The sequence below is a fragment of the Furipterus horrens genome, unplaced genomic scaffold, assembly GCF_987537825.1.
Source record: "Furipterus horrens unplaced genomic scaffold, mFurHor1.1.pri manual_scaffold_3, whole genome shotgun sequence".
Lineage (NCBI taxonomy): Eukaryota > Metazoa > Chordata > Mammalia > Chiroptera > Furipteridae > Furipterus > Furipterus horrens.
Genome location: NW_028327173.1, coordinates 13,534,138 through 13,561,324, shown reverse-complemented (window position 1 = coordinate 13,561,324; position 27,187 = coordinate 13,534,138). Strand labels below are relative to the sequence as shown.

General features: G+C 56.2%; 1 protein-coding gene across 1 annotated transcript; it reads left to right on the top strand.

Moving 5' to 3' along the window:
• Positions 1 to 26,634, top strand: WNT4 (Wnt family member 4). Its single transcript, XM_090268747.1, has 5 exons — positions 1 to 290; positions 14,069 to 14,304; positions 22,554 to 22,685; positions 22,772 to 22,914; positions 23,636 to 26,634. Exons 1-5 carry the CDS (start codon positions 214 to 216, stop codon positions 24,101 to 24,103), a joined length of 1,056 nt encoding a protein of 351 aa, XP_090124873.1. The 5' UTR covers positions 1 to 213; the 3' UTR covers positions 24,104 to 26,634.
• The last annotated feature ends 553 nt before the right edge of the window (positions 26,635 to 27,187 follow it).

Sequence of the window (27,187 nt, the reverse complement as noted above, 5' to 3'; positions counted from 1 at the left end):
TGGGCGGCGCTGACAGTCTGGTCCGCGCCGGGCAGCGGGCGCAGTAGCGGGCAGGGCTGCCGGCAGGCACGGAGGCAGAGCCCCGCCGCGCGCGCCCCGGCCCGTGCCCGGCGCCGCGCCCCAGCTCACTCGTGGGGTGCCCACCTGCCGCCCCGACGGGAGGCCCCCCGCGGCCGCAGCCGCTGCCCAGGGCCGGGCGCCCGCGGCAGCACCATGAGTCCCCGATCCTGCCTGCGTTCGCTGCGCCTTCTCGTCTTCGCAGTCTTCTCCGCCGCCGCGAGCAACTGGCTGTAAGTCGGGCTGGGACCTGGCTGAGCCGGGCAGGGGCCGGGCGGGGCGGGGCAGCGGGCACGGGGGCGCTCGGCAGGTGTCTCGGCCGCAGGACGCGAGGCTCGCTCGCGCTCTCCACTGCCCTGGCCTCCCTTTGGACACCCCTCCTGCCCGGTCCGGCTCATAGCCCAGAGGCAGCAGGGGTGGCGGCGGCGTCCGCACCCATAGGCAGCCTGGAGCACCCGAGAGCGCAAGGGTTGCGAGCGCAGAGTGGCCGCCGGGGTGGGGTGTCGGGCGCGGGGCGCAGCCCAAGCTGGGCTGACAGGTCACCGAAGAAGCCCATTACGGGGAAGGACTCCGGGTCCTAGTAGCAGGTTAATCCTGAGACGTCCAGGAGCAGGAGCGAGCTCCCCTCGCCGAGCTGCGCCGAGCTGCGGGCTGGGCTGGAGGCGTGCAGGGACCTGTTTCTGCTTGGGGGCCGGGAGGTGGGGATAGAAGGAGAGCAGGGACCTGGACGCAGGGCCTCCGAGAGCCCTTGGTTGGCGCTTGCCGGCCTTAGTTCTCCCTGGGGCAGGAAGAAACTCCGTCCAGCCCTTAAAGAGAACAACAGCCCCCCACCTCTCGGTGTCTCGCCTAAGGAGGGAGAGGTGGTGACTGCTGATGCCCTGTGTGCCTGTTTCTCTTTAAGGAGGGCCTGACTCAGGGGACTCCCTGTGAAGGGACAGAAGGTTGGCTAGGAGGTGGGGGGTGGGGGTGGGGTTCTGAAGGGATGAGCTTGGGTGAGTCCACAGGGAAGCAAGAGGACCCTAGACTCCTTCTCCATCCCCTCTCAGTGACTATTCCCCAGGCTTCAGGCTTAACCCTGGCCCAGAGCGCTGCCCCCATCCACTGTGGGCAGCCAGTGGGGAGCCAAGCTCCAATATTGATCTGAAAAGCATGAGGTGGGAAGGGGGTTAGCCAGCAGTGTAGCTGGGGTTTCCATGGAGACAGCGGGAGAGGAAAAAATGCTCTCTGCATCAAGACCAAAGAACAAATATCTCCCATGAAATTGCCCCAAGTGTCCAATGGCTGTTGCTATGAGGTCATTGCGGCCAGTCGGGGCCCTGTAGCCTGGAAGGAGAGTGTTCACTGGGGTCCGAGCCACCCAGGGCTTGGGGGACGGAGGTGATGAGGAATTCTCCCAGCTGTCGGGGGCGAGGACTCCGAGGCCTCCTGAAGTGGCTGCGGAGCTTTTGTTTTTCTTGGAGCCTTAATTTGATTAACACTTCAGGGGCAGTGGCACAGTGCACGGAAACCAGGGCATCACCACCTCCTCCCTCTGACCGCTCTGCACATCAGCCCCCTAAGTGGGGTATGAATCGCAGAGCTGAGGAGGGGAGCCAACTTGGACTTGAGGGAGTCTGGGGTCCCTGGAGCTGACTCCTGAAAGCACTGGTTCAGAGCTGGGTCTCCGCAGTGGATGTGAGCCTCAGGAAGAGGGAGGGCTGGGTCGGACCACCCAGCACAGGGCCACGGAAGGGTGGAGAGAGAAGTGGCAATGCCAGGGTCTGACCCAGGCCTTCAGAAATGAGAATGGCATCCTCAGTGGCAAGTCCTTCAAGAGCATCTAGTGTTTGGGCTCAGTGTACAGATGAGGAAACTTAGGCCCCAGCAGGGAAAGCTACTTGCCCAAACTCAGAGCCAAGAACTGAACCCAGGTGCTTTGACTCCCAGGCAGTGATATGTACCCCTTCTCTGGAGTCAGCCTGAAGCTGAGCCGATGTGGCCTCGGTGGTGTCACATCCAGGCCCCAAACCCCAGCCCCAGCTTTGGGTCATGCAAACCATGGGGAATTCCAACAGCTCAGTTCTCATTCTGGCGCCATGGGGGGTGGGGTGAGGAGGGCGGCCTGCAGGGAGAAGCAAGGTTGGCAAACCTGTTCTCTGCAACCGTGATGGTTCAGGTTGCCACGGAGCAGTCTCTGGATGACCCGCTCAATCCTGCTCCACCCTGGCCTTCGGGCTTTGAGCCAAGGGTCTCTGCTCGGCCCACGGCAGAAGGAACAGGGACCCCCCCCCCCCCAGGACCCTACCCAACCAGAGAGGCTGTGATGGAGAAGAGATCTCTGGGCACACCCAAAACTAGGTCAGATGCCTTGAACCTGTCACCCTCCATCCATCCCCAGGCCCAGGACTGAGTCAGCTCTGGAGGAAATCGATGTCACAGCCTGGACTTCAAGGAGCTTGGGGTCTAGGGAGAACAACAAGATAAAAGCAAAACCACAAATGGGTGGGGTAACATACATGCTGCTTCTGGCAGAGGAAAGAGTTAAGTGTGAGCCAGAGCAGTCACGAAGTGGGGGACTTGGCCTGGAGGTTAGAATCATGACAATAAGAATAATAATTATGATAGCTCCTAACATCTCTAAACCCTAACATCTGAATCCCATTCCACAGAGGAGAAAATTGGGGATCACGAAGGTAATTGCCCAAAGTCACCCAGCTAGTAAATGGCAGACGGATCTGATCCAAAATCTGCCTCTAGAAGGAAAAGCTTCAGGCAGGCAGGCACGGTGGCTGGCACTGTGTCTTTCCAAGTGTGAGCCACGCTGGAGGTCTGGCCCCAAGCGGATGGCTGGCAGCGTCCTCAGAGGGGGCAAGGCCTGGCTGTCCACTCCCCTTCTAGTACCTGGAGTCAGGCTTCAGTCCAGAGGCGGCTGGCTGGCCTGGTGCAGGAGCCGGTGCTGTCTGTTGTCTCAGAAGGGCGGGCGGCCTGGCGGGGAGGCCAGGTGTCCCGCTGCGTGCAGCTGTTGGACAGGGCGAAGCCTGGAGCTGGGAGGGCTCCGCAGCCTGAGGCCTGGGCAAGCCCAGGGAAGCTGGAAGCTGTTGATTAGACTTGTGTCTGGCACCCGGAGCGAGTTGACAGCTTGTGGTAGCTCCCACCACTGAGGGAGGGATGGATGGGTGGAGGGAAACAGTCCATCAGTGGAAGGCCTGGACTCTGCCACAGACTTGGGCTCTGAAATGTCTCTGACTGTTCCGCCGGGCACTGGGGCTGTGCTGGGAGTCAGGAGATTGGGTTCCAGTCCCACTTCTGCCTCACATGTTGGATGACTTTGGGTGGGCCTCTTCCATCCTCGGGGCGGCAGTCTACAGCAGATTGCTCTGAACCCCAAATGGAAGTCGTGGGAAGAGTCAGAGAATAGATGAGCTAAGGTTTTATTATTTTGGATTTCCTGGAGGAAGGCATTGGCACGCTGAGCGGGGGTCCCAGCAGAGGCAGCTAGATGAGGGCAGGCAGCCCGTGCTGCACTCAAAGACAATCCAGCAGAGTGGCTAAGAGCTAGGTCTCTGGGATGACAGGTTGCCCACAGTCCCAACCCAGTTCTGCCACTGACCAGCTCAGTGACCTTGGACAGGTTACTCAACCTCTCTGAGCCTCAGGCGTCTCATCTGTGAAATGGCAGCCACATTTGGGGGGTTGTGAAGGAAGAGAGGCCACACACGGAGCATCCGAGCACAGTGCCAGGCGCACCGAAGGAATGGCAGCCACGGCTGCTGCTGGAAGCTGAGGGCCACAGCACTCATGTCCCTGTTTGCATGGACGATGGAGAGAACAGGCTTTTGGGCTGCTGCTCCCAAGCCCTTTTAACCCCAAACGATTCTGTCCAGATCCTATGATCTTACTCAGGCCACACATGTAGGATTTTAGGCTGCCACCACCCTGTTCTTCAACCAGGGACCCTACAAGAGCCTCACAGAGTGAGGGAGGCCCAGCCTGGCTCACAGGTGAATCCCATTGGCCCGAGGAGGGGCTGCTGGAAGAGCCAGCTGGTGTCACTGCAGCAGCATCATGTTCATCATTGGATCTGACTTCCCATAGGTGTGCATCTCCCAGCCCAATTCCTGTGATCTGCTCATCCAGCAGGCTCTATGGCTCCCCTGACCATGGGCAGAGTGAGGCCTGGCACTGGGCACAACTCACTGGGACAGGTGCGTGCACAGCCAGCTCAGGTGTCAACGCCAGCCCCACAGGTAGACATGTGACCTGTCTCCCCCAGGAATTGTGCCCCTAGTCCCCAGCTGAAAAGGATACCTCTCTCCCTTCTAAATGCCCTGGCTGGTGTGGGTTAGTAGATTGAGTATTGGCCTGCAAATCAAAAGGTCACCGGTTCAATTCCTGGTCAAGGCACAAGTCTGGGTTGCAGGCCAGGTCCCCAGTTGGGGACATGCGAGAGGCAGCTGATCGATGTATCTCTTGCACATCAGTCTTTCTCTCTCTCTCTCTCTTTCTCTCTCCCTTCTTCTCTCTAAAAAATAAATAAATAAAACTCTTTAAAAATAATAAAAACCCATCCTCTTGAAGCTCCTCTAATGGCTTCTGGGCATTGAATCACAATCACTGACACAGCCACAGCCCTTTACAGTTTACACCAGGATTTCTCAAACTGCCCCATTGATATCTGGAGTCTGTCCTGTGCGCAGTAAACTATTTAGCAGCCTCCCTGGCCTCTACCCACTAGATGCCAGTAGGAACCCCCTCAGGTGGCAACCAAAAATGTTTCCAGACATTGCTAAATGTCCCCAGCAGGGCAAAATCACCCCTGGTTGAGAATCAGTGGTTTACAAAGCATCCTCACCCATTAGCCTATTGGAACCACAAAACCTCTTCCCCTCCCTTGTTCAGAGGAAGGAGACTGTATTCTTTTCAGTCCCCACTTCAGAGACCCAGAGGTGCAGTGACTTCCCCAAGGCCATTCTGAAAATCAGAAGCATGACCTGAAATTGACTTACTCTCCCATTTCCAGATCTCCTGGTTTTCAGTCCCCTGCCTATAGAACTATTCTGTATTATTATATATAGCTGTCATCCAGCAGTGTGGTTTCTTCTACAAGGTTATAAACATGTGGGGGCGTAAACACCTCTCCGTACCATCGGAGTGCCTGACACACGTCTGACATGCAGCCGGCGCTCAGTCAGTTCTTGATGGGTAAAGGAAGGAAGGGCTTGTTCCCTCCACGGAGTTTTAAGTTGTGGTCAAATGGTGCCTCTATCTTCAGAGACCTCGAGTAGGAGGGAGGTTCCGCCCCACTTCCCTGAGTCTCAGGTGATGCTAAGATGTGCCAAAGTGGGTGTCAGGAGTGTGGCTGTCACGGAGCAGATCTGCTGCTCTGGCCTCAGCTCCCCAGTGAGGGCACGCCCCTCAGAGCCAGGTTAAGTGCTGTCTCCCCCTCACCCTCCGTGGCAGGGCCCCGGGACCAGGCTGTGCCCGAGGGCTTTGCTCAGGCTCAGACCCAGCTGTCTGCTATGGCTTGACTTTCTTCCCTCAACCCTGGATTAGCAATTGAGCAACTCAGCAAGCATCTGACAAGGCAGGGCTCCTCAAACCTGTTGAAACTCGCCCAACTCAGGCCCTGTGGGTGCGTTTGGGAAGCTGAGCGTTTGAACCAAGCCTACTCTTCTTGTTCCTCCCTCTGGGAAGAAGGGCTTGGCCAGAGCCAACCTGGCACAGAGTTGGCCAGGGAACCACTAATGGGAGTGACAGCTGCACGCCATTGGCCCCTCCAGTCACCCCCACTCCAAACAAGCTTGTAAGCGCCTCTGCTGGTTTGCTCAGCAAACTCAGCTAGAAGGCCAAGCTGCGACCCGGTGGTTGCTGTCCAGATTTCCACAGGAGTTGCCAGGTTTTATCTCTGAGTCCTGAACTGCTTCTTCTGTGATTCAGCCAAACCCAAGAGAAGGCTCGCTCCCTGCCATGACCCCACCAGCTCCTCTTCCCCATCAAACCCCTCTCCACCTCCCCCATGTCCTGGCAAACTTGAAACCAAACTTTAAGAGATCCCTGGCCAAGTCAGAACCCCCACAATGGAGGGGACCTGGTCTGAGAAGAGACGGGGAGGGAGGTGGGTGGAAAGAGGGAGTGATGCATCTGGGGAGGGAAAGAAGCTCCTGACAGCTCACAGCTCTGGAGGGATCTTTGGGGAGGCCCATTCGAAGCAGCAGGAAATTGCCAATGAGACCAGAAGGGCCTCTTCTCTACTGTGACTCCTTTTGGACCCTATTTCTCCCTCCACTCACACACAAATCCTATCATACAGGATCGAGTCCCAGAAACTCTTCCCCAGGAGCTGGAGACTGCAGGGTTTTCCTCCTGAGTCAAGGATGGCCCGCTGTGCTGGCACCCTGGGGAACGGAGGACTGAATCACAGCTGTCAGAGTGAGAGGGGCTCTCAGAGATGATCGGCTCAACCCCCTCCTAGGACACAGCCTCCAGGCAGTGGGTTGTGGGGGGAGAGGGGGTCTCCTATGCCCCGCTCAGCCATGGCAAACACTTATTTGTCAAGACCTGCTCTGTCGGGCTCTGTGTAGGCACTTGGGGTCACATAGCGTGTTAGTGGTAGAGCTGGAACTCCATCCCAGGCCTCCTGTCTTCCCGGTACTTTCCCTGCAGCGGGTGACAGCAGCCCCTGCCCCCTAGCCAGTCATTCTTTGCTGGAGGTGGTGAGCAACTGGAACAAGGAAGGAACCAAGGTTTTCCCATCTGCCCTGTTGGGGTCAGGGCTTGGACGCAGGGTCTCCCGGAGTTGAGCCTTTAGAAGGGATCCAAGGAACCCAGAGTGGCCAAGGACCTCACTAGAAACCTGGAGCCACCAGAGCACAGCCTCACTCCAGGAAACCAGCACTGGACAGCTCAGCTGCAGTCCCACTCATCCCTCCTCGCTCCCCTCCCACCCTCAGGGCTGCCTCAGTGGAACTAAGGTGGGCAGTTCGACCGTTCCATGGCTACAAGGGCAAGAAAGGCATTTGGCACAAGGGGTAGGTGAGCCTTCGTGAGGGAGAAGCTCTCTGCTGGCAAATTAGGGGGCAAGGCAAGGTCAGAAAGTGCCCTAAACTTGACACCCACTCACCCCCCAACCAGACCTGCCCCAGAGAGAGAAGGGAAATTCTAACCTTGTGGCACAGCTCTGGGGTCATCCAGGCTCAGGTCTGAATGGCCGGTTCTAGCCCTGAGACAGCCCCCAGCCCCCCCGGGAGCAAACACTGTGAGATGGGAAATGTGGAGGGGTCTCCCAGACAGGAAGTGGGGGACACGGAGCCCTCAGGAATGAAATGTAGGGAGCTGGGACACCAGTGTAATGGAAGTGAGGAAAACTGGGAAACCAAGAGACAGAAAATGGGGGTGCTGAATCTTCTAAGGACAGGAGTCAAAGGAGCTAGGGATTCCAGGAGATAGGAGGAGGGGGAGTAGTGCCATAAGGTGCAGAAGTGGGGACTTGGGCTCCAGAGGAGGCCACCTCCCCACCCCCCACCCACCCACCCAACTGAGGAAATGCACTTGGAGCAAAGAAAAGTGGGCCTGGACAGGGAGAACTCTGGAGTTATGCTAAAACTGCGCAGCACCCTCTACCCCACAGCCACTGTGAGCATCTCCAAGGCTGGCCCCTCCTCATTGGCTGCCCCTCCAGGGGTTTCAGGCCAGTGGCAGCAACTCCTCTTGTGGCCCCAAAAGCTGCAGAGACCACAGATCTAGACACTGCCCATTCAGCCACATCACCCCTGCGATATCTCCCTCCCCACCCCAGGACCCCTCACTCCTAAAAGCAGCCCAGACGCCTTCGCAGTAGTGCAGAAAAGAGGTGGGGCTCTGGAAAGGCTCAGCAGTGGAAAAATGAAGCCACTGTCTTCCAGTCATTGTCCACTGATGCCAACCCATTGTGCCTTCGGTACCCAAGGCCATCTTTGGAACCTGATCAGCCAGCCCAGGCTCAAAAGCCAGAATGGCCTGCTTTCAAATCCTAACCACCCCCGACTGGCTGTGTGGCCTTGAGCATGTGTCTCTGAGCCTCAGTTTCCTCATCTGTAAAATGGAAGGGATAATATTCACCTGGCCAACCCTGAATGGATGCAATAAGGATGTAGTAGAGCACGTGACTATTATTTGAAGGGCACCAGTGACAGGGGATGTCAGGTGCCTCTCTTCCGGTCATCTAGTCCCTCAAGTGGTTTGGGCACACCTGAGCTTGTCCTGGACACCTGCTGACCCTGCCATTCTCACCCCAGTGTCCTCAGCTCCTGATCTAACAACACCATCCCTCAAGACCCCATCCTGTCTTCTATACTCCTGGTCCCTGGAGCATCCATCTGATGGGCCAGAAGCACCAGGAAAACACGTTCCCTAACCCCGCATACTCTGTCTGGAGATTCTGTCACAAGTCTGCTGGTGGGATCGAGGCTGAGATGACCCATTATTCCAGAAGGGAGTTTGTCCTCCCCTAAGAGTGCTCAGCTGAGGAAAAAAGGGTTGGGGACCCAGGTCTAAGAGAGAGGACAGAGTCAAGCAAAGCAGACAAATGAGTGGAAGTAGTCTGAGGTCCAGCAGGGTCCAGCTCAGGGGCTCTGACAAGGATTTGACGTGGTGGTGATGATGATTACGATGATGTTAACATCCTAACAGTGATAATATTGTAATCACGTTGCCTACAGGGGGGAGGGTGCCTACTCTGAACATTTCATTCATTTAAGACTCCTGAAATAAGAACTACTACTCTCCCCATTCTGTAGATGGAGACACTGAGGCTCAGCGACATTCACTAACTTGCCTCGGGGGACACAGAGATGGGATTCTGACCCGGTCTGTCCAACTCCCTTGCACAATATGCCACACCGCCTACCACGCTGAGGGATAAGAGTCTCGGGGACAGGGACACCATGGGAGAGAGGAAAGCAGGATACTAAGACCACGGGTACAGAAATGTTCAAAGATCTGAGTAATTGGGGGGGTAGGGATCTTGGGGAACCAGGTACTCCCCACCTCCCATGAGAACACTGTTCTGGATGTCTCTGTATCACTTTTACTGTCACCCGGCCCACGTCTCCCAAGGTGGCTCACTGTTCAGCAGGCACTCCGTTTCCTTCAGGCTCCTCCTCCCTCTCACTTGGCCTTCCTCCTCCCTGGTGTCACAGGCAGGACCGCTCCTGAGGAGGCTCTAAATGTGGCCCAAGCAGGCAGGGAGGCCAGAGGGAGGGGGCAGAGAGGCCTGGGCCGGTGTCCCAGCCCCCACCTGGACACCCGCAGGGCCAGGACCCACGACACTGATCTGCTTGGCCTCCCAAACACTCTAGCTATTTCCCGTCTCCTCTCCTCTGGACGCGCAGAGGAAGAACCAGGGAGGAGTCCGAGAGGTGTGGATTTTCCTCTAGGAATTTGTATATTTTTTTAAAAAAGCAAGCAAACCTGGAAAAGCTTGGGACAAGCCCAGCTAATTTTAGTTTCTAATGAAAACAGCAGGTGGCTGAGAGGATCTGATCTCCCTGGCAAGGCCAGGGCCCTCCAGCCTTGCAGGCTGCAAGCACGGGCCGGGGTGCGGGGAGGGCCTCCTGGGAGGAGCCTGAAGGACCTGCAGCCCCTGTTTGAGAAGATGGGGCACGAGCTGGCTGGCAGCGGCAGCCGGGGCTGCCTGGGCGGCCTGGGCTGATGGGGTAACCTGATCGATGGCACGACTGCGGCCAGAGTCCTGGGTGGCCGGGGCAGCAGGTGGCAAATTGCTAAGGCTGTACTCAGCAGTGGCAGGAAGAAGCCTAAACTGGGGCAATGCAACTAGGACAGGAGAAGCAGAAACGGGGATGGTCGAGGCCCTCCACAGGCCGGCCTGGCCCAGTGGCAGCCGAGACTGGTTGTGCCCAGGCTCTGTCCGCCCAGAAATGGCTTGTGCAGTCGACATTTGAGCCCAGCCCAGCCCCAGGGTCAGCAGTGGCACACGTGTCTCTGGGGGAAAGGTTGAGCCACCGTAGGGTGCAGAGAGGGGGTTCCTGAGGTCCCCAGGACCAGGTGAGCCTAGCCCCTAAGGGTCTCCAAGCCCTCAGCAGACTGAAAGGCAAAGCCATCCCCATTTCTGTCCCTTACCCCCCCACACACCATTCTTACCTACCCTGAGTACTCTGCTAGGAGGTGAGCAAGGGAACCTAGTCAGGACAGAGCCCTCTGTTCACACTGGAAGTTTTTATTAAACACTTTCTATGTACTGCACCCTGTCCTAGGCACTGAGGAGATCCCAGGCAGACATGACACCATGGTACAGATCCACAAGCAGGGTACAGGGGAAAGAGAGTCCCCAGTCAGAGCTGGATTTGCATTCCAAGCTTTGCCACTCACTAGCTGGGTGACTTTGGGCGAGTAACCCTACTTCTCAGGCCTCAGTTTGCTCATCTGTAAAATGAGCCAGACACCCTAAGGACAGCAGACAAGCAAGCAATGCAGGGGCTAGCCTGTGACACCCAGGGTCCTCACTCTCTCCACCTTATTTCCAGTTCCATTTCCATCTCTGGCACCCAGCCCTTCCCAGGCAAGACCGTGGGCTCTGGGAGAACCGGGGTGGGGGTGGGGCCGTGCCTTCTGTGGCATGGAAGGGGACAGCTGCTGGGCCAGATAAAGGTAGGGGTTGGGGGTGGTGGGCATTGGTGCCAGCCATGGGGCCAGGGATGCTCCTCAGCGGAAGAGGTTTCTCAGCTTCTTCCTGGAAGCTGTCCCAGTGACTCACAGCCATGGCAGCCCAGCAGTTCACCCCTAAATCCCTACTACTATTATTTCAGCCCATCTCCCCCTCGTTGAGCTCTGAGCCTCAGGGAGAAAGGGTAGGAGGCCCCTCCGGTCCATCTTATTCCTTGTTCAATGGCAGGAGCTCCATCTATCAGCCTGGCATGGGTCCAGGAGGCCTTTAGGCTGGGAACCCCCATTCCAGGATGTAGAAGCCAGGCTGCCCACTCTGACATTGGGAATGGCCACATGGACCCACTGGTTTGTTGTACCCATGAGGAGACAGGCTCTGAGAGGGACAGGGACTTGCCCAAGGTCACACAGTGGGTTGGTGGCCCAGCCAGGCCTCCCTTACCTGTTCCCCCTGCCCATAGAACCCCATGTCCCTGAACCCCTCCCTTCTCTGAAAGCCAGGACCCAGCACAGTCCAGCTTGGCCCCTGGGCTAGATGCAGAGGGAGCATAGGTTGGGATGGGACAGGCCAACTCTGTGCCCCATGTCACAGAGGACATAGGTGCCCCCACCCTTCTCCAAGAGGCCAACCCTGCGTCTGAGCAGGAAAGGATCCCACTTGAGGCCCAACTTCCTGCCCCCTCACCACTGGCCTCCCAAACATGGACCTGGCCCGCAGCCAGTAGCTGGGCTCTTGGCGCCCCCTGCAGGCCAGGAGCGCCAGGGGGACCCATTCTATAGGGGACCCCTTCCCTCCGGCAGAGGCTAGGGAGCACCCAAGCAGCACTGAGGAGCCAAGTGTCCTCCTTGCCTTGAAGATGCACCCTCTCTCTGCCCCTCAGCCACCTTCCTGCCCTGTGTCCCTCTGAGAGGCTCAGGCTTCTGTCAGGACACTATGTCTCTGCATCTGCTAGGCAGGACCTGGTAGAGACAGGGAGGCCCCAGGACGGCAAGAGAAGACAGGTCGAATCGCCTCAGCCCGAGACCACCCACCTCTCACTTGCCCACGCTGCCAGGGGAGGGAGAGATCCTCACAGCCACAGTGCACCCACAATGTGCCCAGCTCAGAGCCAGATGCAGCCGCCACATTAAATCACATTAATTTCTCACAGCAGCCCTCTGGGACAGGAACCATTATCTCCCCGCTTCTAGATAAAGAAAGCCAGGCTCACACGGGCCGCACAGCCAGGGGGCTGACATTGCAGTGAGAAGGAACATGGGTCCCAGAATCAGATCTCCCTCAGGCTTAGAAGGAAACACCCCCCAGTAGTTACCCAAGAGCTTCCCCTAAAGGACTCTCCAAGCCAGTGTCAGCCTGGCTTCACAGCTGCTCCTGGGGATGTGTTAAAAGCCCAGCCGCCCACCTGGAGTGGGACCCAGGCACCTGTGCTTTCAACAAACCCACTATGTTTCGATGCACAGCCAGGTTTGAGAACCATCACTCTGGTCCACCCCACAGGCCTGGCAAATAGAATCCAACTGCTGCTTGCACACCTCTAGGGAGGGAGAGCTCCGTGACAGCAGGCGCGCTACCAACGGCACCTTGGCTGTCATCCTTAAGTTGAAGAAGCCCAGCTCCCAGCAGTTTCTGCCTACTGTTGTCAATTCTAGTCACTGAGCCACATAAAAGAACAACAGCTTTGAAGTCAGGCAAACCCAGGTTCGAGTCCTGGCTCCACTTCTTACTATCAGTGTGATTTTGCACACAAGGCAAATTGCTTAACCTGACTGTGCCTCAGTTTCCTCCTCTATAAAATGAGAGTTCACTATATTTCTGAGAAGCTAAATGCAATAATGTAAGTAAAGTACTTCGCCCCCTAAGTTCCATAAAAGTTCACTATTTTTATTATCATCATCATAAAAACTTCCCATATTTTAATTGTTTTCTGTATACTTTTTTATTTGATCACCATTCATTCATCAGTCCTGCCCCATTGCCTCAGACTCACATCGGACCATCTTTCACATACAAGATCCCTTTTGCCTTCTAGAGTCACCACCAGCTCTCCTCCCACCATTATTAGGCTTCCACTTGTGCACCTACTATGTGCTGGGGACCCTGGGGGTGGGGGACGATAGGCTGAGGGGGCAATAGTTACATCACAAGCCATGGGGATCCAATCCATGTCCACCCTTACAAACCAGGTGACTGAGAGCCAGTTACTTTACCTCTCTGAAACATACCTGGCACTTAGTAGGTGCTCAGTTAATGCACACCTTGAGAGAGGGATCACTTCTTCCTCACAGGCCCTTTCCCCATCCTAGTGAGCATTTTTGTGTCTTGCCTCCTTGCCTCCTGGCCCAGATCACAAGGGTCTGTCATTATATGAAGCAGAGCCTTCTTGGGCCCCTCAGCTCACTGTGGAGGAGGACAGGCAAGAGGAAGGCCCTTGGGGTTTGAAGGAGTTTGAGACTTGGCTCTGGCATTTGCTATCTCTGTCACCTTGGGCACATCATCTGCTTAGCCTTCATTCTGGAATCCATACAATGAGAATAATAATTATCACCTCATAGGTTTGGGGTAAGGATGCCCCAGGATGGAGTGCCTGTCACCATGCACAGCACATAGTAGGTGTTCACTGAATAGTAGTGCTCTCCACTGAAATGGACGTATTAAATCCTCTTCACCCCACATGTGCCTGATCCCAGAGCTTCTTGACATAAATGATCTCACCTAGATTGTGATCCTCACCATGACTCTATGGGGTGGAGCCAGCATTGTCGCCCCCTCTTCAGGCTGTAAAAACCCAAGGGGCTGAGGAGAGATCATGGCATACTTGGTTTTTGAAGACTCCCTTGCCTGCCACCTGTGTGCTGACCATTCCCCGTCCCCCAGCCCTCCACTGCCCTCCTTGTCCCACCTCCAAGTGCTGCAGCTCTGATGCTGGTCTTCTGATGGCCCTGGGTTGTGGCTGGCAGTGAGGATCTTGGCTTTGCAGCCAGAAGGTGGGCTGTCACTGAGGGCAGGGAAGAGAGACACCAGAGCAGACAGTGACTCTCAGCTAGAAGGCACCTCAACAGGAAGGCGTAGGAGCCCAGGGGCTGGGATAACATCAGGGCCCAGACGCTGGTGCAGTGGTCACCCAGGGCAGGGAGGAACCTACGGGGGCTCTGCCTGGTTTGGCCAACTTGAGACACGGCCTTCTCGTGAAAGACAGCACTTCCCTGCTCCAGGGCAAGAGGGCCTGTCACTGGATCCAGACAAGCTGACAGCCAGGGCCCATGCTGGGACAAGTTGTTTCCCACAGCCCTGCTGGGCACGGCCTCATCCTGGGAGGGGACAGAGGAGGGGAGGGACTCTGCATTGCATTCCATCCCCCCCTCCTCTCCCCAGGTACCTGGCCAAGCTGTCCTCAGTGGGGAGCATCTCGGAGGAGGAGACATGCGAGAAGCTCAAGGGCCTGATCCAGAGGCAGGTGCAGATGTGCAAGCGCAACCTGGAGGTGATGGACTCCGTGCGTCGGGGCGCCCAGCTCGCCATCGAGGAGTGCCAGTACCAGTTCCGGAACCGGCGCTGGAACTGCTCCACACTCGATTCCCTGCCTGTCTTCGGCAAGGTGGTGACGCAAGGTGAGGGAGGGGCTTGCGAGGGCGCTGGGGAGCCAGCAGTGCCGGGCGTGCAACCTCTGCCCGGGAACCCCAGAAGAGACTGCATTTCCGTGGGTGGGGAATGCTACACTCGTTAGTGGCCAGACTAGCCAGTCACTTATCAAGCAAAAACAGCACCCTGTTCCAGCGAAGTCATGGAGTGTGGGTGGAGGCGCCTGAGAGGGGCATGATCGTGGTGGGCAGGAGCTCGGGTGGGAGAGCCATCAGAGAAGGCCGCTGTCTCTGCGCTGGGCAGCACTCCACAGTGTGCGGTGTCTTCAGTCCTGGCGCTACCACCCAGTGTCACAAAGGAAGAAATCGAGGCTCAGACAGGAAGGGGGTCCTCGGAGGGTGAAGAGCAGCATCAGAATTCAGATCTGGGCTCCAGACCCCCCAGCCCCGTGCTGTTTTACCTCAGCCCTCAGCCTCTCATCTGTGAGCCCATTCTCACCCATCTGTACCTGTGATGACCCATATTGGGATCCTCCCCACATCCAGCCCCAACACCCAGGGGCAAGCAGCACTCAACAACCGCAGCTTAGCATGGGTAGAGGGTTGTACACCAGAAGCGCTAACTAGGGACCAGACACTGCTCAAAGTGTTAACTCACCTGGCCCTTTGTTACAAAAGAAGAAACTGAGGCACGCAGAGAGAGGGTTACGTAACTTGCCCAGGGTCACAGAACTGGAAAGTGGCAGAGCCAGGACTGGAGCCCAGGCACTCCAGCTACAGTGTGTTGCTCTTACCCATGATGAGAAAGCACTGTGGTGGAGGGGACACAGGAGTCTTGGGAGCACAGGGGTGGCCCTCCTCTGGCCAAGACTGGGGCTCATGGCAAGCATTCTGAAGAAGGTAAGCCCTCAGCTGAGACCAGAAATATGAGAAGGCATTAAGCCCAAGGAAGGTGGGCCAGGGCATAGAGAAATGTTCCATGCAACTCACTGGAAGGCTCCTTGGGAGGTCACAGGGTCAAGCCTCTGCACTCGAGGAAGTGCTCTAAACCAACTGCCTCTTTTCCTACTTTCTGAGCATGTAACTGACACTCCCGAGCCACCACGGACAGTTGATGGAGCCCTGTGACTTGCTCAGGCAGCAGGAAGGCGTTGCCTGGGCCAACCTTTGTCTTGGCACCTGTGGTCCTGGGCAGCTAGGGCTGCTGGGCTTGTGGCAAACCATTTGGATGTTGTTGGAAACCAACTGTGATAGAAATTTGGAAGCCATTCTCCTGGGAGCTGGCAGAAGCCAAAAAGGCACGATCGTGCTTGGCATTACTGAGCACTCTTGCTCCAGAGAAGGCGCTGAGACCCAGTGAGCGGTGTGGTGGCAGAGGATTTCCCAGGACGATGGTGCCCCTGCCGAGGGCCCGGGCTGCCTGTTTGATGAAGCGCAGATATTAGGTCCAAATAACAGACTCTGAGCATGAGAAGCTCCTCTCACACAGTAGGTGTTTGGTGTTTGGGGCGGGCTAGTAGGTAGATCAGCAGGTTTCATGTGCCCCTTCACACCCCAGTCTTTGCACGTGCTGTGTCCTCTGCCCTAAACACCCAACCCGCTTTCTCTGCCAACTCTGCAGGTCCCTCCCCCAGTCTTCCCAGCTCCCACAAGCAGGTGGTTGCTTTTTCCCTCTGGGCTCTGATGCTCTTTGTTCATGCCAGGGTTTTGTTTGTTTGTTTTTATAATTTTTTATTTTGAAATAATTTCAAATTTACAGAAGAGCCGCCAAAATAATACAAGGAATGCCATATATAGTATTTACCTAGATTCACCAAGTGTTCCCATTTTAACCCATCTGTCCTATTAATTTTTCTCTCTCTCAAAGCATACACGCACACTTTTTTCTAAACCACGCATGTTCACACGGCTTTTGTTACACCTTTTAGAGTGAACTGGGATGCCTGCCTCCCCCACCCCTAAACCCAGGCTGTTCCAAGGCAAGGGGGACGTCTCGTTTACCTGCTTCCCAGCACCTGGCAGGGCCTGGCATGCAGGAGACAGACTATGGATGTCTTACGACTACAGGAAGCAAGTCAGGGCAAGGAGAGAGGGGCAAAGAAAGGCAGGCATGGGTCAGTGCTGGCCTGAAGCCAGTGAGGGACCCCGTTCCTCGCCTGTGCTTGCGAAAGGAGCCAAGGAGGGGGCCCAGCCCTGCCTGAGCAGGTTTGGGAAGACACTGAGAATCCTACCGGGCTAGGCTGGAACCTGCTCCGGATTACATTTGGAGGGACTTGGTCAGATGCCCAGTCCCCTCAGAGCTGAGTCAAGGTGCCCTGCCTCCAGGCCCACCACACCAGGCAGTTATGTTTGAAACGGTCTTCCCCTCCATCCGTCTCCTCCCTTTTGTATTCTTTCCTTTTCTTCCTGAGTAAAATTCCTCTTGGAAAAGTCTTCATCTGTCTCCACTGAACAAGAGGAAAAGGGACTTGTCCATCCTGAGGCCAAAGTGCTACTCTTAGAAGGTGCAGGGGTTGATGAGGCAGCTGGAGGGAGCATGTGGCAAGCGTGACCCTGCGTGGCGACTCCACTCCTCCGAGCCCCGGCATCTTCATTTGTCAGTGAGACCGGCAGGTGCACTTACCTCATGGGGTGGTCACAAAGGCTCAGTGACGTAGTGTGTGGCAGCACTTAGTGTAGACCCTGACCCAAGAGGAGCCATCCCTCATCACCAGCTGCTGTCGTTTTTGGCAGCAGTCGGTCTGGGCAGGCCTCCCTCACAGTCCCCGGCTCTGGGAACTGGGGGGTTGGCCAGTACCCCATTCATGAGCTGCCTGGCTGGGGTCATGACCTCAGACACTGAAAAGGCCAAAGCTAACAGAGCGCCCCCAGAGCCAGGAACCCCCTTTCACTGAGGGGCTCCTGTGTGCTGTCCTGACTCTCCAAGGGTGCAGTATTGTTCCTGTTTCACCTCTGAGAAAGGGGCTCAGCCAGCAGAGGGTGGTAACACACCCAGGCTCCAGACCTGCCAGCTCTTGGCTGTGACATCTCTAGTAAGGTCCTTCCATTCCCTAGCCTCACCATCCTGCTCCCCACACAATGGAGACAATCCTGGGATGCCCGTCAGGATTCAGAGAGGTGATGCCTCTGCCGGGCTAAGTGGCTCCCACAGAGACACCTCCCTGTCCCCTCACTTCTTACTGCCTGAGGCCTCCCATCCCCCAACTCAGCACTCCCCCCACCCCCACACAGCAGAGGCCACCACCCTGCTTCTGTCCTACCAAGGCAAGACGGACAGTGAGATAATGGTTCCTGGTGAGGACAACATGTGCTCGAGGCTGAAAATCTACCAGAAACCTGGTAAAACTGGCGTCTGGGGAAGCCGGACATGGGGGCCAGTAGGTGAAAGTTCTTGGCTGAGCAGGCGTTAAGGGCCAGATGTGGGATGACCTCTGCAATTCAGTCACTGCTTCATCTCAGTGCCTAGAGCAGCACCTGCGCATCTCAGGTATTTGTTGAATGAATGGAAAGGGTTTGAGGATGGGAGGGAGAGGCCACAGAGTCTGGCCAAGGTTAGAGGTTGCCGTGAGCAGGACGGGAGACCCGGGAAAGGCCGTGCAGACTCCTCTTCTCCTGCTTCCACCTGCAGACACCACAGGGCCTCCCCCGGCCTCTGTCTCTCACTCTGTGACCTTGATCAAGTTCCTGTCCTAAGAAAGAGGTCCCAGTGAGTCCTGAGGTCCCTTCAGGTTCTGGCTGCCTTGTCTGAGAGGGGATGTGGGGCACTGGCCATAGCAAAAAGGAGATTCAAAACCAGGACTATCTCTGCACCACCACATGTCTAAAAGCACTGAGGACACCTTACTAACTGTAACATCAGACTGGATTTGAGAAGTAAATGCTCTTCAGTCCTGGGTGGTCACTCACTATAACCTGTGTTCTCAGCTTTGTCCACAACAATATTGGCATCACGTTAGACCTAATGAGGGTGAGAACATGCATTCCTTCTGGGTGGCCTCTCAGTTCAGCCTTTTGGTGCCATCAGGTCATTTAACAGGCAGAGCGGGGGGTGGGGTCCCCCAGAGACATTTTTCCCCTGAGAGTTCTTGAGGACAAATTCACCTCAGTGCCCCCAGTGCATAGCATAGGGCCTAACTCACAGCGGCTGATCAGTAAACCTTTGGTCAGGTAGAAACACGAGTCTCTGCCCTAAGGAAGCGTGTAGCCCGATGGCAAAGACATGGTCAACTGACTGGCCTTCAGAGTGTACATGCCCCGTCGATCTTGATTAGCAAATGAATAGTGGTATTAATCGCCCAACAGTAAGTCTCACAATAGCTATTGTGTCTTGAGTGCCTACTATGTGCCAGAGACTAGACTAAGCATGTTCTTTACTTGACCTCATTAGATTTCCAGAGCCACCTGATGAGGTCAGCAGAATTATTAACCCCACTCTATGGATAAGAAAACTGAAATCACACATCTGGAAGTGGCAGCGCCAGGACTCCATCTCAGGCCTGCCTGGCAAGCATCCCTGCTCTTTCCCAACCCCATGTCTCTAAGCAGCTGTGAGGGGCCCACTCTGTGCCTCACAGGATGCTGGAGGGCTAGAGAAGAAGTACAAGGGACAGCCTGGCCCCAGGAGCTTCTAGTCTGGCTGCAGAGGCCAAACACGCAAGATACTTACAGCCTGCAACCTGATTCTTATTGCGAGGGCCAGGCAGGCCAGCGAGAGCAAACACGTGATGGTGGGAGGGAAGCATGGATGTAGTGCGAGGGTCTCGCCTGACGGACAGCGGGGCTTTCCCCATGTTGGAATTGGGAAAATGAGGCTCAGAGAGGAGTAGTCTTAGTACAGCTTTGTCCAACTCCAAAGCCTTTCCCCTTTGCCCTGTCTACATCATCTCTTAAACCCAAAGAGGTTTCCTGGAGGTGGTTTCAAGAAAACGTGAGTTTTTGCAGATAAGAAACTAGATAGGCAAGTTGGGGATAGAATGGGGAATAATGTCTTCCTCAAAGACCCATGCCCATCCTGCCCGCCTCCCCAGGGTCTACCACTGAATCTGCTTTGGAAACACATGAGTTATGCTGAGGATGGCACTTCCACCAGGACCCCGGCCAGGTCCCCATGGCTTCCTCTCCAGTCCACTCAGCCCCATCTGGTTCTATCCAAACACTCCCTCCAGCTAGAATGTATTTCCTTCTAACATCTGGGAGAGACGTTGCATGTGATGTGCTCAGAATTGTTCCAATTCCCTCTTGGCCGCGGACTGGCTGAGGGACCCCAGACAAGCCACTGAGCCTCACTTTCTCCTCCATAGAGCAGAGCTGGAGAGAACTGGTTGCTAAGGTTGTTGTGAGCCTTGGACAGCATGTGCAAAGGCCCCAGCACTCTCCAAAAGAGAAGCTATTGCTGGAGCCATAGGACAACGCTGAATTTCCAGCCCCAGGCAACCTTAGCACATTAGCAAGGTGGCCCTGAGACAGGACCCAGAGGACATACAGGATTTAGACCAGCGGAACTGGCAAAGGAGGTGCCCTGAGAAAGAGAAAAAAGCAGGAAGGAGTTGAGTGTGGGATGGGCAGATGGCTCTATGGAGAAGGCAGGGGTTGCAGGGTGGCCGCTGGCACCTTCAAGAGTCCCAGCTCTGCTGTCCCAGAAGGACAAAGCAGGACTGTCTTTCTGCTGCAGCTGGAACAGGCAAGCCCCTGACCAGGGAGCAGTTATCAACCACGTGGCTGGGAACTCCCTTCTGCTACACTAGCAGGCACACCACAATCTTTTTCTCCCAGCAGTCTCGGTCAGCCAGGTGCCCAGTGCCCTAGTGAGCAAGGCCCCAGCCTGGGCACCCTGGCAGAAGGGAGGAGCCAGGGAGGGCCGCAGCACTCGAGTCAAAGGGCTGGGATCCAGGGCCAGTTAGAAAAAGCTAGAGGAGCCACTGCCATTGGATTTAGGGGCACGGTGGCTTAGCCACATTCTCCAGGCCTTCTGGGGCCTACTGTGCTGAGCACAGAGGCCCACTGCTCACCATCCCCCAGTAAAGAACCAATAGAAGTAACTGGGCTTGTCCTACAGCATGTGAGATTCAGGGTAGACCTAAGGAAGTTCTTTGCTTCACACATGGGCGATGGGAAGAGAGTGGCTGCGTGTATATTCCTGGGGGCTCCGGCCATGGGGCAGGATAATGTCAAGGTTAGAAGCTCTGGAGCCAGGATGCCTAAGTTCAAATTTCAGTTTCATCACTTCCCAGCTGGGTTTTATTGGACAAGTTGCTTCACCACTCAGTGCCTCAGTTTCCTCATCTGTAAAATGAGGGTTAAAAGTCTCAACTTCGTAGGATTATTGTAAAGTGTACGTAAATTATGTAAAGTGCTTAGTGGCCCAGCCCAGAGTAAGTACTCTCTACAAGCTTTAGCTCCTTTTGTTATCTTCCTTCCAGAATGTCTTCCTTCGGGCCCACTCCCAAGCTGAGAAAACCATACTGCCCTTCCCAAGGCCAGGGCAGGGGACCGGAGTCCTGACACAGGGTATTGGTCTGGGGAATGAGGCAGAAGTCTCCCTGGGCAACCTCACAGGGCGCCCTGCACTCCAGGGTCAAGCACTCAAGGAAGGAGGTGAGGCCAGAGCTTGGGGTGGCCCAGGGCTGCCTGACAGCCCAGAGAAGCAAAGAAGAAAGGACCATACCAGACCGAGATCTGGGGCCCATGGCCCTATCTCTGGCTTTCCCTTCCCCCTTGGTCTTTGGGGCACAGAATTGTGCTGGTTCAGGCCTGGAAATACCAGAAATACCAGAAACTAAAGTCGTCTCTCCTTGGGCGGCCGCAGCACAAAACCAACCAACATGATCCTGCTATTAACCTCGATTAACTTGGAGAGGATTCCATCTCAGGCTGTCAAGGCCCCCGTGGCCCCAGCCAAGGCTCCTGATGCCAGCCCAAAATGGCCAGGCCAGGGCAGGGGGTGGGCAGTGGGCAGTGGGCACTATCCCCAGTTCAAGGGCCGAACCAAGAACAGGGCATCCTGAGCCATCAGGGCCTGAGCTGCCCCCACCCCAGCTCAGCTTTTTCTGCTGCCTGTCCACAGACACGGGCACAGAGGAGGTGATTGTTTCTGCCTGACCACGGCGACTGCTCCCCAGGGCAGCCGGGAGCACAGCCCTGGGTGTCGCAGAGGTAATTGCCAACCACGGGGCCAAAACCTGCCCCCTCCACTCCTGCGGACACGGACACTCCAGCAAGAGACAGAAGGACAGTCACGGGCACACAGAGGCCCTCACAGGGCCCAGGAGAGGAGCAGGGCCTGTCTGGTCACACTCCCAGCCAGCCACGCACACACGCACACTTCCACTGCACACACACACACACACACACACACACTCCTGCCCACCACCCACACCCCCAGAAAGAGGTTCCACAGTAGCTACACCCCTGAGGCACCGTTCCTAGGAGGATAAAAACACCCATTCAGGCAGGGGGCGAGGGCAGGCACCAAAATAGAACCACTGAAAAGTCATGGCTGGAAGGGAAAGAGCAGGCACAGAGGCGGACAGACTTGTGTCTGAGTCCTGGTTCTGTCACTCCCCCTCCCCAAACCTGCACGGTGCCTCCCGTAAAATGGGAACAGATAAAACTCCCTGTGGTAGAGGGCATGCCCTCATCGGCAGAGGTCAGGTAAACAGTAGGGGCCATTGTGATTACAATTTACTCCTAAAGAGATGAGGAAGGAAAATGATATCAGGAATGAGCTCAGCGTGAGCAGGAAGGCTGGGGCAGGACCCTAAGGTGGGGGGGACCCCTCAGAGCCCGGGGGGGGGGGGGGGGTGCTGGGAAAAAGGCACAAAAAGAACACGGGTTTTAGAGGAAGCCAGACCTGGGACAGCAGTCCAGCCGCTACTTCACAGCTCTTGTCTTGTTCCCGTCCAATCACCTCTGAGCCTGTCTTCTCTCTCTCAAACGAACGTCACTAGCCTTCTGGAGAGGACTGTGAGAACAGCAAGCCCACAGAGCTAAGAGCAATGAAGCTGGACTGTCTGCTCACCACGTACCGTATGCCCAGGCACAAGTGGACTCATCTCTGTAAAATGGGGATGATGATAGTACTGGCCTCACGGGACCTGGCACATAGTGAGCGTGTGGTGCAGACGATCGACAGCACAGTGTCACTCCTGGCCCATGGGCGTCAGCCTGCCTGCAAATCTCTGGGCCGCAGCGGTTCAAGTCCCATATATCCCTCACCTCTGAAAAGGAGGGTGCGGGAGGAGCTCTGGGACCCAGCCCTGCCCTCCCTCTACCTCCCACAGGGACTCGGGAGGCGGCCTTCGTGTACGCCATCTCTTCAGCAGGTGTGGCCTTTGCGGTGACACGGGCGTGCAGCAGTGGGGAGCTGGAAAAGTGCGGCTGTGACCGGACAGTGCACGGGGTCAGCCCCCAGGGTAAGTGCAGGACGCAGGGAGGCGAGTGGGAGGGTAGGGGCCTGGCCGTCCCTCACCCATGGCCCTTTCTGCCCACTGCACCCCAGGCTTCCAGTGGTCAGGATGCTCAGACAACATTGCCTACGGTGTGGCCTTCTCCCAGTCATTCGTGGACGTGCGGGAGCGAAGCAAAGGTGCCTCGTCCAGCCGGGCCCTCATGAACCTCCACAACAACGAGGCTGGCAGGAAGGTAGTATGTCATTTCTTCTGCCACCATCATCACTGGGGCAGAGGCGGGCTCGGCAAGGTCCCTGAAACACTCCAACCCACATGCCCTTCAGAAAACAATTGTTCAGGTTCTCACCAGCACCAGGCACCTCTTGTCGGCCAGTGGGGTACAGGGCGGCAGGGTGGAGAATAGACGGGGGTGCAGGGGTCACAGAACTGTGAGTGGTGCCCTGCATGACACATGCTCCTGAACACACCCTGCCCATGCGTGTTTATGTACATAGGTGTGTGTCTCCATCCCTTTGTCTCTCACACCCCCTCACAGGTAGCACAGTTAGGACTTGAATCCTGTGTCACAGCAAAGATCGTGGGCTTAAGTCTGATACCACCTGCCTTCTCAATACCTACTGGTCAAGCTTCCTGTGCAGATTCGGCACAGCCATGTTCTTCCCCGTGTCACTTGTCACTCGCTGTTTCATGACAATGCCCTTTAAAATGTCTCTGCCCCATTAACTGCTAGTGCCCCAGGGGCAGGGCCAGGGGGAGCATGTCCCCAGCACAACTTACCAGCCCAGCACTGCACACAGCGCGTACTTAATACAGAGGAAGCGCGACAGGACATCTTTCTACAGTTCTGCAGCAGGGCCCCCACAGCCACAGCCCCGCTGTCTGCCCCCAGCAGCCTCTCCCAGCCTCCCCTGACACATCTCCTGATGCCTCTCCCCCCTCCCGGTCCCCTGCAGGCCATCCTGACACACATGCGGGTGGAGTGCAAGTGCCACGGGGTGTCAGGCTCCTGCGAAGTAAAGACGTGCTGGCGAGCCGTGCCACCCTTCCGCCAGGTGGGCCACGCGCTGAAGGAGAAGTTCGATGGCGCCACCGAGGTGGAGCCACGCCGCGTGGGCTCCTCCAGGGCGCTGGTGCCGCGCAACGCGCAGTTCAAGCCGCACACAGATGAGGACCTGGTGTACTTGGAGCCCAGCCCGGACTTCTGTGAGCAGGACATGCGCAGCGGCGTGCTGGGCACGAGGGGCCGCACGTGCAACAAGACGTCCAAGGCCATTGACGGCTGTGAGCTGCTGTGCTGCGGCCGCGGCTTCCACACAGCACAGGTGGAGCTGGCCGAGCGCTGCAGCTGCAAGTTCCACTGGTGCTGCTTCGTCAAGTGCCGACAGTGCCAGCGGCTGGTGGAGCTGCACACGTGCCGGTGACTGCCGCCCGGCCCACGCCCAGCAACCACCCAGTGGCCCGGGGAAGGCCGGTTATTTAAACAGTCCCCCACCGCATACCCCAAAAGATACTGGTTATATTTTTTTGTTTTGGTTTGGTTTTTGGGTCCTCATGTTATTTATTACTGAAACCAGGCAGGAGACCCCAAGGGCACCAACTGGGGTCTCCCTGAAGCCTGGGTCTTTGCGGCTGCCACTGACCAAAGGGACCTTGCTCATGCTTCCAGCTGTCCACATGTGGCTGCTGCTGACCACTCAGTTGTTATCTGTATCCGTTTTTCTACTTGCAGACTTAAGGTGGGTAACAGGAGTGTTAACAGCCACACATGCCTGCTGACCCTGCCATCTAGGGAAAGAGGTGGCCCTATGGCAGGGGGTAACCGGTGCCATTTTGCTAGAAGTTGCACCCCCACACATACACACGGACCCTTGGCAGCTTCAGCCTGGTGGCCTTGAATTCTCAAGCACCCTGGAAAGGGAATGGGCAGATACCAGGTCAAGAGAAAGGGTTAATTTCAGCCCTCCACGAACAGCTGGAGGTTCGGTCTCTGTGGGACCTTCCAGGCAGGAAGAACAGGTGAGATGAGGGCAAGAGAACAATGCAGTCCCACCCTGGAGCCTAGCCTGCCCGGCCTCCCCCTCAGAGAGGGAAACCCGCCACTCCCTGGTCCCTCCCAGGCAGGAATACAGGGTGCCATCCTGGATCAGAGATCCCAACGGGGTCTTTGCGGTGACGCCCCTGTGTGAGTCTCCTCCTCACAGTGCTGCTCCTCCATGAAGCTAAGAATGGAAATGCTCACACACACAGAGAAGAAAGGGTCATGGAAGAAAACCCTCTCACAACCATTATTTCACGCAAATCAAATTTACTGAGCAAATACTATGCTCTAGGCCCCGTACTGGGCCATTTCACTGGATGATGGAGAAGACAGGGATGCTTATGCCTATTTTACAGCAGGGACGGCAATGCCCAGCCGGGTCCCAGAGCAAGCAAGATGCAGAGGCAGAGACACAAGGGCTTTGCATCCAAGGTTCCTCCTGAGCTCTTATACCCAAAGGCCCAGAAACTGCAGTTCTTGGGTCTGAGACTTGGGGAGGGGGCTCTGGCTGGAGGAGAGGAATCGCAAGGCAGATGGAGGCACAGACCACAGGCCGAGCTAGAGCCCACATGGCTCCTGAGGGCACTGTAGGCTCTGATGGACAAGGTGGATGGCTGGAAGGCATCCCTGTCCCTGGGTACCTTGGGTACTGAAGAGTCTCCCAGAGACAGCCCTAGCCGCCAAGGCCTGGCCCTGCACACCAGCCAAACCATCAAGAGTCCAGTTCAAACTTCTGTGAGCAAGACAAGCACACAGCAAGACCTGGGCCAACCCAACTGCTGCCAGGGTGGGCTTCCAACCACCAGAGAAACTGACTGCCAGCCCAGGCTTCAGGCTTCCCTCACGTTGGGGCTCTAGACTCTTGGTTTGAGGTCTTGAGCTCTGGGAACTCCATTGGAAGTCCTCAGACCCCAAGCTGTTGCCTCCAGGGCTCAACATCTGAATTCTAAGTCCCAGATTCAGAACACGACTAGCCTGTAGGAGCTCTCTAGGCCTTGTGGTTTGTGCCTCCTGCTGTTGGCTCCCTCACGAGGAGGCCAACACTCCTGGCCTCCAGCCAGGCTCCCTGCTCAATGTTCATCCAAGGCCAAAACCAAGTGAGATGCTGGAGCCACATTCGAATGTGGGGATAATCTCGGGGCAGGCAAGCTCTGATGTGGATGAAAGCTGAGCCGACCAGTGTCTCCACAGCTGCCCAGCTGGGCTCACTGCTCCTCTGGCGGGCTCTGTTCAGCTGTCTGCTCAGCGCCAGGGAAAATACTATCCCTCACTGGCACAGGCCAGACCCAGATAAAGGAAGCAGTGGGAACCCCTCCCCTCCAGAGATAGGGCTGAGCCACTCTCCCCCATCCCCAAGTCCTAGCCCTACAGCCAGGGGAACAGTGGGTCCAGGATGAATGCTGGTATGATGGGCACCGCCTCCAGGAAAGAGTGAGAGGGTCTATGCCCATTCACAGGCTTGGCCTTTCCACCTGCCAGGGGGCTCCTCAAAGCTGTTCCTCCTGAGGTTCTGAAGGGTATAACCTCTGTGAAACAGACTAGATTCTAGGAACCTCTGCCCAGCCCTACCACCACCACCAGCAGCACCCCAAAGGCCAAAGGGATCCACAGCCACAGGAAAAGGGGGCTTCCTTGGACACGCCTCCTCCCAACTGTCCCAAATAGAAGAACTAGCACAGGCCAGACACAGCCCACCCACTCTGCAAGCTGGCCAGAGGGTCCAAGTCTTGCTCGAAACCTTCTCCACTAATCTTGCCACAGGCAAAGGTGATGTCCTCCGAGGCCTTGGGCTGGATAAGCCCCAGTTCTGGATGCTGCTGCCCCTTCCCAACCTCCCATTTTTATACTAGGCTCCTTGCCATTGTGACATCCCCATGAAATAGTCTGATGCACGATAAAATGATTATTTCTTTATCTTGCAATTGTGGCAGTGACTTTTTTGTAGAAGAAGGATAAGACAGACTTGGGAGAGGACATGAAAAAAGCAGCAATCTCTAGATATGGGCACCATGTTTGCCCCCTTTCCGTGTAACTGGTTGATGGCCATGAGTGAAGGACCCACTGGTACGCTGTCTGGAACTCCCTTTTAACACACAGGGACCATTATCTGCATTTCACTGAGCTGTGATCAGCTATTTGAACCTTGGCCTCAGCCAAGGCCTCAGAACGCCTTCTTGAGTGTTGATGTGGAGAGGAAAAACCAACACAATGAAAGAAGGGTATGGTGAAGTGAGTGCCACTTGAGGAGATAGGGGGCAAATGAAATAGAACTTAGCTCCTCTCAAGGACACAGGTATTCAAAGCCCTGGCTGGAAGTAAACTCCAGGATTGGAGCCAAGTCAAAATGAGGTGTCTGGATCGAAAAATACCATATAACTCAAGTCACAGCTGATGGGGAGCCCCACGGTGGCTTCTGAGGAACCTCACTCTAGTGAAGTCCTCACCCTCACCACATCATGGCCTGTCT